The following is a 12,892-nucleotide window of genomic DNA, read 5'->3' on the forward strand; positions in this document are numbered from 1 at the left end:
GTGGGCGGCGATGGACGGTGACTGAGGACTGGAGTGGCGTCTGGTCTGGATGGTGGATCGTGGTCTAGATGGTTGCTGAGCATGGACTGTGCTTGCAGCGGGACTGCTTGGCATGTCATGTTGGGGTTGTCCTTCGGGATGTCTACCCTCATCAATGCTGCTACAGACTTTGATTATTGATGATGTTGTCCTGCACGTGGCATCTATTGCACTTCTGTCCGTCCTGGGAGAGGGACCCCTCACATGTGGCTCTCTCTGAGGTTTCTACATATTTTTACCCTGTTAAAAGGTTTTTTTTGTAGTTTTTCCTTACTCTTGCTGAGGGTTAAGGACAGAGGATGTCACACCCTGTTAAAGCCCTATGAGATGAATTGTAATTTGTGAATATGGGCTATACAAATAAAATTTGATTGATTGATTGATATTTTATCTCCTCTATCCATATTATGATCACACATGTGAAATATAATTTTAATAATGACTGCCTCTTTCATACGCTGCAAAGTGGAGCAAAGTAAGGAAAACTTGGCATGTGTGGTGTGTGGTATATATATACGTTTAAAGGATTAACTTAACTGGTGGTACATTTTCATACATTGCATGTAAGCTATTTCTCTCCACAGTCGCCATGCTGCTCGTTGTGGGTTTTTCTATAACATTGTAAAGTCTCATCCTAACTATGTAATGTGCCTTGAGACAATGTTTTGATTTGGCTTCATATGAATAAAACAATATTGAACTGAAATAAATCAAACTGAATCCCCTGGCCAATACCGTTCATATGGTGAATGGTGGCGGTATTGTCCTGCAAGTGTTTTCCCTAGATAAACGGAGATTCTTAAAGAAAAGTTGCTCCAGAGGGCACATACACAATTTTAAACTTTTCAAACATGATTAAGACCAAAAGTACACAATAAAGATAACACTGGAGTGGCTTCAGAACAAGTCTCAGACTGCCCCAGCCTATAGACCATCTGTGGAGAGACCTGATAGATAAGGTAGCTTTTATGTATAAACTCAATGTATAAACCCATTGAGAGCAGAGCTCTTGTTTACAATGGTGCCCTGCATTTACATAAACAAGTAAAAATTACAATACAGAGGAGAAAAGGGTCTTAGAAAAGGCATAAGATAGCCACAAGAAAAACAGGAGCATTTGTCAACCAAAACTTCCTTTAACAAAAACTTAAACTGTTTCTAAAGTTAAAACCGTCCAGAGTCTAGTATCCGGTTTCATGCCCCATAATACCGGCAGAAACCACGGAAGATTTAGAAGGACGCATATGGACCAAAAAGAGTGTTTGGCAGAAGAAATCCGAAAGTATGACCACTTGTATAAACCATCACTGACTGGCGGATTTGTCCGCCAGAAAAGGCTACGAGGAGCCGCAGAGGCGATGTAAATAAACAGTTGAAGAAGAAGAAATAAGGCGTCTCTAAGGTCGTCTTTGACAAAACACGTTACTCCACCTAGTTTTCTGGCGGGGAATTGCTTTGTAACACACGCAACCCTTAGGGAACCATAAACCAAAACAAGTCCGTCGATGCAACTGCGTGGCCAGCCGTGGCTGCAGTCGCAGTACTATAATTCAACCTTAATGTAGAATTCACAGGCTGTAATCAGTCTTTAGCTGCCGGGAATTAGGAACGTTTACGGGGCCAAAACTCTGTTTTTTCATGCAGTGGGAGGTTTACTTACAGTGGCGGTGGGAGCAGCGAAGGCCAAACTGAAGAGCAGAGGCAGTGGGCAGACTTCCTGTTTGGGTAGGATGTAGGGCAGAGACAGACTGCGGTCATTACAACTGTACCCAGAATGCACCGGTTGGAAAATATCCGTCAGCTCCAAAAAGTAAAGACTGACAACAGAGGAGGCCAGGATAGGGAGCTGCAGTAAAGAATAAAGAACAATACAAAAAAACAAGATTAGAACAACAACACACCAACGGCACAACATCTAACCCAGTGCTGATTCCACAGTTGAGTTTCAGTATTGATAAAAAAACAATACATTTTTCATAACGTCATAATAAGTAGAGGTGGACAGCACAAATAGAAGAGAAATTGAAATGATTGTCAGATGGGGGCCCACGAGCCACATCTGGCTTCACATCAGACCTGCAAAATATGAAGAATTCTCTTTATGTATTATAATTATATAATTGTCTTCTTCCTAGAGTGTTTCCTTTACATTGACTAATTGGTGATGGCCTGCAACAACATCAACTTTGAAAACGACATATTGATTTTTTTTTACTATTTCAAATGGGTAGAATTTTATTGTAGAGCAGTTTCCGAATTTCACATTGAATCAAAACATGATAATAGTTCTTTAGTTCTTTAACTCTTCCTAATCCAGAGGAACATAGACTCAAAGGTGCGCATCCTGAGCAGGCACAAAGAGGTGTGGACCAGAGGTATCAGCCAAACAGACAACTTAGAAATTGTAAAAGACGAGTGGGAAAGTTGAACTAGTGTGATTAGTTATTTAATGATATATGTTCAACTGTTTCCAGGCAATGGCAGCTGAAGCAGAATGGGAGAGAGGAAGGTAATTGGTCTGTATTTATATATATATATATATATATAGCGCTTTTCTAGACTTGATGACCACTCAAAGCGATACAGTACAGTTTTGCCATTCAACCATACTAGCACACATTCATAGAGAGCATCTTGTACATCACTTTATTCTATGACGGGCCACCCAGGGTTCAGTATCTTGCTCAAGGACATCACCTACAGGGTCCTAAAGTCTTCGGCCGACGTGGCGGACTCACAGAGCGAGCTCATCTCGCCGGTGACCGCGGTGCGGGCGGCAGACCTGAAAATCGCCCCTCCGAAAAAGCAAGCCGAGCTCCATGGCGGCGGGGCTCCAGAGCCCCCCGGTCACCAACATGCACATCTGCGAGACAAAGCTGTTCAGCATGCTGAGGCCCGGCGCCTTCATATTGCTGCACGACCACCAGGACATGAACGGGAATCTACGGAGCTGCTGATCCGCAAGCTGCCCTTCCAGCGCATCCATCTGGCCCGCTACATCCGCGGACTGAGAGCTTAAACTGCTGCTGCTCCACTGACTATAACAACGGCGTATTCCTACACAAATGCAATTCAATGTGGAAGTAATCCAAGTATTCAGAATACGTTACTCAGATTAGTTAATGTAACGGAATACGTAATAGATTACACTTTGGGCCTGTATTCTGTAACGGAATACGTTTTGAAAGTATCCTTCCCAACACTGAAAATGTTACTGACTTGGGAGCAGTAAGACACCTATAATTTAAAAAAATGTTTGGTGGTAAATTTTGCAAACAGGTTTTAAAAAGTGCATGGCTTGTGTTTATACTTACAATGACTTTGATTAAATTACTTAAATGCACACCGGTTTGTTTCTGTAATGAGCAGTTAAATAAAAATGTGGGACAGAATATTGTACAGTAAATGTATCTAATATTGTGTTGGTCATATTTAAATCTTTCTTTACGTTTTTTGGGGGGGGGGGGGCGGGGGAAAGAGGATAAATAAAAAAATCGCATAATAAATCGCAATCGCAATATTTGGGGGAAAAAATCGCAATTAGATCATTTTCCCAAATTGTTCAGCCCTAAGACTGACAGCAAATCCCCCCCCCCCCCCCCCCCCCATGGCTAAAAAATATACATTTGATTGACAACATTTAACAAGAAATGTTAGCATCCTTAAAGGCCTCCCTAATAAACTTAAAGTTAAATCCAATGATCCACTGTGTCAAATGCTTGTTGCATGTCAAGTATTACCATTCTACAACACTGGCCACTGTCAACTTCCTTTTAGATGTGATTGGTTATATGAATCATGCAAATCTCAACTGAATAACACCAAGGCACAATCCCATTTCACCCCTTGGCCCCTTAGCCCATCCCCTTCGTTTTGCGCATTCACGTGTAGGGGTAGGCTGTCCTTAAACCTGTTGGGACAGAGGGGTATGGCCGAGGCGTAGGACTTAATAGCTCTCGAAACAGAAGTTTCTGAAGATTGAGGATGGGTCGTGGGTCGCCTAATGGTTCGATCAATCCTTTAGTCAAACAGTACATTTCCCCTGATGGTTGTACCGATTGAGCTCGAATCTAAAACCTGATTTTCACACCTTATCAGAGTTCTGCTTTTAATGGATTTGCAACCTTTAACTGTGTTCCTTCTGACTTGAAAAATACAGACACTACCGTTCAAAAGTTTGGGGTCACTTAGAAATTTCCTTATTTAAGAAAAGCACTATTTCTTTCAATGACGATGACAATAAATTAATCAGAAATACACTCTATACATTGTTAATGAGGTAAATTACTATTCTAGGCGAAAACGTCTGTTTTTTAATGAAATATCCAGAGACCCATTTCCAGCAACTATCCAGTGTTCTAATGGTACAATGTGTTTGCTAATCGCCTTAGAAGACTAATGGATGCTTAGAAAACCCTTGAAAACCCTTGTGCAGTTATATTAGCACAGCTGAAAATTGTTTAGCTGGTCTTTCTTTGAGCTAGTTGAGTATATGGAGCATCACAGTTGTGGGTTCGGTTATAATCTCAAAATGGCCGGAAAAAAATAGCTTTCATGTGAAACTCGCCAGTCTATACTTATTCTTAGAAATGAAGGCTATTCCAATGCGATAATTTACAAAGAAACTGAACATTTTCTACAACGGTGTGTACTACTCCCTTCAGAGAACAGCACAAACTCTAACCAGAGTAGAAAGAGAAGTGGGAGGCCCCGGTGCACAACTCAGCAAGAAGACAAGTATATTAGAGTCTCTAGTTTGAGAAATAGACGCCTCACAGGTCCTCAACTGGCAGCTTCTTTAAATGGTACCCGCACAACGCCAGTGTCATAGCTACAGTGAAGAGGCGACTCCGGGATGCTAGGAGTGGCAAAGAAAACGCCATATCTGAGACTGGCCAATAAAAAGAAAAGATTGATATGGGCAAAAGAGCACAGACATTGGACAGAGGAAGATTGGAAAAAAGTTATGGACAGACAAATCAAAGTTTGAGGGGTTTGGATCACACAGAAGAACAGGTGAGACGCAGAACAGATAAAAAGATGCCGGAAGAGTGCCTGACGCCTTCTGTCAAGCATGGTGGAGGTAATGTGATGGTCTGGGGCTGCTTTGGTGCTGGAAAAATGGGAGACTTATAGAAGGTAAAGGGATTTTAAATGAGGAAGACTATCACTCCATTTTGCAACGCCATGCCATACCCTGTGGACAGTGCTTGATTGGAGCCAATTTCCTCCTACAACATGACAATGACCCAAAGCACACCTCCAAATTATGCAAGAACTATTCAGGTAAGAAGCAGGCAGCTGGTTTGCTGTCTGTAATGGAGTGGCCAACGCAGTCACCAGATCTCAACCCCATTGAGCTGTTGTGGGAGCAGCTTGACCGTATGGTACGCAAGAAGTGCCCATCGAGCCAATCCAACTTGTGGGTGGTGCTTCAGGAAGCGTAGGGTGAAATTTCTACAGATTACCCCACTAAATTAACAGCTAGAATGCCAAAGGTAAAAGGCAGCTACAGTCCCTGGGGCTCCTATACGGTATGCCTTCCTAAAGCAATGCCTATAAGCATGCAGGAGAATAGGACTCTCCATGCTATCACGCCACACTGCTCCTCACTACGAGGATCAGACATGTAAAATAACCGAAGCGCATAGTTACTTCAGGGGTTCAATGTATTTCGTTCAGGAAAATGCATAGGGGACTTCATGGTATCTCTATTATATAGGTGGTGTTTGTTTTTTTTGTTTTTTTTTCTTTCTCTTTTTTCTTCTCATTACTGTTATTGCTATTAGCCTGGGTAAAATGTGTAGTATTTCCATCTCCCATAAGGTGCTCTGCTTCATAATTGATTTAATACCGAATGGTAGGTAAATAAGATATTAAGATCACATCCTGGAATGTCAGAGGGTTGAATAAGCTAGTGAAATTAAAACAGGTACTAGGCAGGATTAGACTACTTAAATCTCACATTATTTTGCTGCCCCATTTAACTCCCAAGCCAGAGGCGTCATCATTTTGATCCACAAATCAATCCCATTCAGGATCAATCGTATTGACTATTTTTTTCTCCATGAGTTTACTACCCCAGGTAAATGAATGTGGTTATGATAGTATAGTTCTATCCGACCATGCTCCCATCTGTCTAACCCTTTATATAACCCTTTATATACCAAGGCTTGCTCGATGTCCCTCTAGATGGCGCTTTCAAACCAAATGGCTGCAAGACCCCAAATTTGTTACATTTCTTGGTGATAACATTGACATCTACTTCCAGTTGAATACAGATCAAACAAGTGCAAGTGTAAAATGGGAAGCATTTTAAGCTTACATTAGAGGCATGATGATAAACTATACAAGCTTTAAATCTAAGTCCCATTTTGAAGAACTAATCAATATTGCGACTCAGATTAAAATGTTGGTGTTAGATTTATATCAAAATGATAGCCCAGAGAAACATAAAGAGCTTCTTCTGTTAGCTAGGGAAACAAAGAGCTTTCCACTAATAAAATTGCCGCAAATCTTCTTTGGTTGAAACAATCCTACTATGACCAAGGTGACAAAGCAGGGAAGCTTCTTGCATGGAGAATTAAAGAATGCAAACAGATAGAGCTATAAATTCAATTATATTAGACCAATTAGATATCCCGACTATAACAGATCAGGATAAGACTGAACTGGATAAACTATTTACGGTTAAGGAAATGTTATAAGCTGTGCAGAACATGAGAACTGGAAAAACCCCAGGGCCGGATGGGATTCCTATTGAGATTTATAAATTGTTTCCAGGAAAATGCTCCCTCCACTGCTAGAAATGTTCGAAGAGGCATATGAATCAGGAATCCTGCCCCCATCCTTACGGTCTGCACTAATAACCTTGGTACCAAAGCCTGGCAAGTCACCAACAGAAAGGGGATCCTATCGCCCCCTATCTTTAATGTGCTGCGACACAAAGATATTATGCAAGGCCTTAACTAGGAGACTAGAGATATGTGTTCCATCCCTAATTTCTAATAATCAGAATGTTTTTGTTCTTGGGCGCCAGGCATTTCATAATATACGTAGAGTATTGAATATATTACATGAAAGGCGTGATGCCAAAGATAATGCAATCCTATCATTAGATGCCGAAAAGGCCTTCGACAGGATTGAATGGAAATATTTGATGGAGGTCTTGGCAAGGTTTGGGATGAGAGAAAAGTACCTTAAATGGGTGAAACTTTTATATACAGAACCAACAGCAGATATAATAACAAACAACCTCATATCACAAACCTTTAGTCTTCACCGAGGCACGCGACAAGGTTGTCCTTTGTCGCCTCTTTTGTTTTTGTTTGCTATTGAACCCCTGGCCTTTGCCATCAGGCATAATCCAAAAATCTCCGGTATTAAAATAGGAGAACTGGAGCATATTATTTCGCTCTTAGCTGTTATTACTTAGATGTTATTGTCTATTTGTCCAACTTGAATACATATATTGCAAAACTCGCTGACCTAATCAAATCGTTTGGAGAATTCTCTGGCTACAAAGTTAATAGTTCAAAGTCAGCCATACTATTTCTTAATGAACATGAAAGACAAAACCCAAAAGTAGTTACCCCCTTTTCAGCTACCCAGGAGGGATTTACATATTTAGGAATCAAAATAGTCCTGGAAATTGAGAATATAGTCCCTATCAACTATGATCCCATAGTACAATCCACAAACAAATCTTTGAGTAGGTGGATGTCAATGCCGATCTCTATGTTAGGCCGTATTAATATAATTAAAATGTCAATCCTCCCTAAATTCCTTTATTTATTTCAATCAAACCCTCTCCCACTTTCACAAACTTTTTTCAGTTAACTTAGGAAATTGTTCTAAAATTTTGTATTGAATAACAGGCGTCCAAGACTGCGGCTCTCCTTACTGTACCTTCCCTACGACAGAGGGGGGCTTCAGCTACCTAACCTACAATGGTACTATTGGGCAGCACAGCTGCGCACAGCTATGTTTTACTTCTCCTCTGACCCCCCAGCATGGATAGCTATCGAACGCACTGCAACATACGGTTTACCTCTTCAATCATATATGTATTCTGCTCCTATTAAGACACTCAAGAAACAGACAAAAAATCCATTTGTTAAGAATACCCTCTCTGTGTGGCATGAAGCGCATGCTTATATAGGGGTTGCACCCAAACTCTCCCAATTCTCCCTGATATGGGGCAATGACAGCTTTGTTCCTGGTAGAGCTGATGGTGGATTCAAACAATGGGCAGACAAAGGTTTGGGCAAAATAATTGATTTATATGTAGAAGGGAAACTAATGATTTTTGATCAGCTGGTTCATAGATATGGCATCCCTAGAAAACAGTACTTTAAATATTTACAGTTAAGAAGCTTTATAGCATCACAGACCCAAAGTTTAGAGGAGCCGCCCCTCTCAGATACAGAGAGTATTACTGTAAAAAGGGGAAATAGGCGAAGACAAGTGGCATTATTGTATACTATGCTGAGATCCAAATCCATAGACACCTCACACTCCAGACTTAATGCCTGGAGGGACGATCTACGACCAGATATTACTGAGGATGAGTGGGAAAATACTTGCTTAAAAGCATAAACGCAGACAATTAACACTGCATTGAAACTGTTACAGTATAAATGGTTTTTCAGGACATATGTTACGCCTGTGAAACTCAATATGTTTAACCCTGACAATCCTGATAATGTCCTAAATGCCATGTTTATGTTGGCACACTGTTGCACTGTATGTGGGAAAGCTCCAAGAATTCAGTTGTTTTGGAAGAATACAGTTAACCTGGTTAAGCTGGTTAAGCACGTATAGCTGCCATAGAGGTCCCTCTTGAGGCAAAGTTCTGTATATTAGCTATCTATCCTCCTAATCACTTTGTACCAAGCCGAAAGACAGCACCTAATAGGATGAATATGAATTGTAACTAACTAATATTATGAATAAGAGAACGTGATTTTATCTAGGCTTTTGATTTGATCGATTTGTATTTGTATATTTATGTCTTTATTCACCTCCATTTATTCTTATATTTTTATATATGTATTTTTTTATTATTTTATTTAATCTTATAAGTTATTTAATTTCTGCCTCTTTTTCTTTACCCTGAGTGTTTGATTGTGGGTTGGGGGTGTTCATAAACGTTTGTATCTTTATAAATGTTTGAATGTATGTTTCTTATGTGTAAAACTCAATAAATATATTGTTAAAAAAAAAAAAAAAGAATGCCAAAGGTCTGCAATGCTGTAATTGTTGCAAATGGAGCATTCTTTGACGAAAATAAATTTTGAAAAAAAATTAAAATATCAAAATGTCTTGACTATATTTCTATTCATTTTGCAACTCATTTGATAAATAAAAGTGTGACTTTTCATCGAAAACACAAAATTTTTCTGGGTGACCCCAACTTTTGAACGGTAGTGTACATACAAACATGTACAGTAACCACAGATTTTGCCTTTATCTGATACAATATATTAAAAGCAGTTGGACTCTCCACATTGATTCCAGTAGGTTAATTTATCAATTGTGGAGGACCAAGTATCTTTAAGAGGTTTTACAGTTTATTGTAACGTGGAGAATTTTCACATAAAAAAATGTATATTAGTAGCCATCTTGGAGGATAACAAATTACTTCAGTTCAAACAATCATAACAACAGGCATACATATTTCAGGGCAATCAGGTATATAGCATTGATCAGTATTGGTTTACTTTTAAGAAGAAAAATATAATTTACTTTGTGTTAACTATGTTAATTAAAATATTTTTGTTTAAGTCTATATTCACATAATGATTTCAAGCTCAGTTAAAATCATGGGAAGTATTGTCAGACTACTGCATCAAACCAGGGCTTTTAATATAAAAAGTTAGAGATTTGTTATATTATTTGATCGATACACTGTCCAGTGTCATTGAATATTCTGCCACAACAGGAATGCCACAATCACAGAGATGTTGGCTACGTCCACACTAATACAAATTATTTTCTAAAACTAAAACAATCACCATCCAGACAAGTTTTAGCTCTGCACCAGAAATATTCTCTGTCCATACTTAAACACCTGAAAACCTATGTCACATGACCAGTCACGTGGCAATGCTCGTGCCAACTGGAAGCAGATTTTCGTAAATAGTAAAAGCAGGAGTTTCTTTTCTTTTATTAACAATAAGGTAGACCTGTTACTGACTAATAGCTAACAACTCTTATTATCTATGCTGCTTTCATTGTTCGAAGGCGAGTAGGCCTAATCAGAAAACAATAGGGGTAGGACAATACATTGATTCAGCAATATATCATCATTGAGATACAATGAGGTCAGACTTTTTTGTCTTGTTTCATCTCAGTTTGTGTCAAACTGACAACAAAGTGCAGTTAATAAATACACAACTCCTGCACATTACCTCTTCAGAGGCATTTCGTATTCAGTAAGACAGATCCAATCATGTATCGTTATATTATGTCTCGCAAAATATCAATTATAGCAGAATGCAATTGTGATATTATAGTTATAGTGGGCCATGTATTGTATTGGAAAAATGAACTAAGAGTGGTTGAAATTTTTTGAAGACCTGCCTAAGACCCCATGACCTTAAATGTTTATGACCTGAAACCTGTATGACTTTTCTATATACCTGTATGACCTTTCCATTACTTATTGACTGTCCAAAGAACCCAATGGAAATCATTTGTTACTGTAAATACTGTAGAAAAGCGCTATATAAACATAAATCCATTTACAGTAACAAATGGATATGGTAAATGGATTTATGTTTATATAGCGCTTTTCTAGTCTCGATGACCACTCAAAGCGCTTTTACATTACAGTTTCACATTCACCCATTCACACACACATTCATACAGTGCATCTACTTGCAGCACTTTCATTATTCTATTGGGGGCCATTCGGGGTTCATCATCTTGCCCAAGGACACTTCGGCATGCAGATGGTTCAGACTGGGGATCGAACCGTTGACCTTCAGGTTGGAGGACGACCACTCTACCCCTCAGCCACAGCCGCCCACTGTGCTTTACTTCCTGTCTAAACCTACCATGCAGAACAGTCTGAACTGGCTCAGGCAAACTTCCTTGTCCTCCTATATCCCTTGTATTTGAGTGTTCTCCATCTTCACTCTGAGATCCTTAGGACTCTCGGGGTTATTAAATACACATAGATAACGTTGTTGTTTCCAGCCTCTTGTATCTCCAGATTTCCATCACAGTATCATGTATTGTATAGTATCGTGAGTTACCCAGCGATTCCCAGCTCTATTCTACATAATCATATATAGACGTCTTTGTTTCTGCCTGTTCACACTAAAACACAACCCTTGGGTTTTCAAACTAAACCAAATGTCTCAGTTTTGGGGAAAAAAATTAAAACTCAGTATTCCTTATTATTCCCGACACTGCAGTGCTCACACCACTAGTACATTCAAGATTCAAGATTTTTTTTATTTGTCAAATCACAGCAATAACATTAAGCAGTCGCTGGCAGTGAAATGCTTGAGTCTCAGGCTCTCTTCTAACAATGCTCAAGTAATTACACACTATACAATAAAATAAGAGAAATAGTATGAAATAGAATATCAAAATAGGGAATAATGTATATATATCTAAATATATATGAACAGCTGAGGAGAAAATAAAACAAAAGAAGTGCAAATATGCAAATATGTCACGGTGCTAGTTTGATGGAGTTATTGCAGTTCAGAGGAGTTTAAAAGTCTTATGGCCTGGGGGATGAAACTGTCTCTGAGCCTGGTGGTGCTGCGGTAACGTCGGCCAGATGGCAGCAGGCAAAAATGTTTATGGCTGGGGTGAAAGGGGTCTTTAATAATCCGGCTGCTCTTCTTCCTGCACCGCTGGGTGTAGAGGTCCTCTATGGATGGTAGCGCTGTCCTGGTGATGTGCTGGGCAGACTAGCTAGATTTGTTGTTAGAACTGTGTGAAAACAATGTAATATATATATATATGATATATAGGCCACTGTACTGGACTGATTTACTGCCCCACAACAAGAGGCACATCTGCTACAGCTACAGAAGAGAGTATTGCACACAGGGTTTAGTACAGTCATTTATACTACCTCATACATGCAGTTTCAGTGAACTGAATCCAGTCTGCAGTAGTGTAGTGATCCTCATGTAGTAATGACATCATACTGTACCTTTCCTTTAATCATCCAAAGTGTACTATATAATGCATATCTGATGAAGCGAAAACATGATGATTATCATTTTACAGACGTATCAAGCAAAGCCCAAGTGGCCAGTGTGCACACACAGGAAACCAGGCTGCAGTGGTGATGTTTTTCTCCTTTCCCTGAACACACAGATATAAAAATACATCCCATTCAGAGGGCTATGTTGCCTAGCAGCCAGTCAGTGGGTAGGATGGTGTGACAGCGCGTGAGATAGAAAATGTTGCAGCTCTCTCAAGAAGATAAAGGATGAACTAGTGGTAATTATGACAGATTCTGAATATTGTTCAGTGCAATAGCAATCATAGAAAAAATCCGCCCAATCTCCCATCACTAAGACATACTGATGTGCAATGTTGTCTCTTCAACAGACTGGATTCTGGAACAATAGGCCAACCTCAAACTAGCCTCAATCATGTGTTATGTTTATAGTTAACACAGCTTAATTAAAACAAAAAAGCATGAAATCAGCAAAAACTATGTGCCAACAGGCTTTTCCGACACAGTCAGTCATCCATAATTCATTGTGCCACACTGTGAAGCACTGCCTATAGCTTGTTGGGATGATAGATGAAGTTGATTTGGACATGTAATAGCATTGAGCAGAAGTCAAGAAAAAACTAACATTAAACCATTAAATCA

The 12,892-nt window shown here is 39.5% G+C and overlaps 1 protein-coding gene across 1 annotated transcript in view; it reads right to left on the bottom strand.

The window, feature by feature from the left end:
- The window catches only part of plppr4a (phospholipid phosphatase related 4a), a 59,562-nt gene that overhangs the window by 34,994 nt on the left and 11,676 nt on the right, over nt 1-12,892 (bottom strand). The window contains exon 2 of the mRNA XM_062403634.1: nt 1,700-1,885. Within this exon, the coding sequence (XP_062259618.1) occupies nt 1,700-1,885 (186 nt within the window). The remainder of the gene's footprint in view (nt 1-1,699; nt 1,886-12,892) is intronic.

Source organism: Platichthys flesus, chromosome 14 (assembly GCF_949316205.1).
Source record: "Platichthys flesus chromosome 14, fPlaFle2.1, whole genome shotgun sequence".
NCBI lineage: Eukaryota > Metazoa > Chordata > Actinopteri > Pleuronectiformes > Pleuronectidae > Platichthys > Platichthys flesus.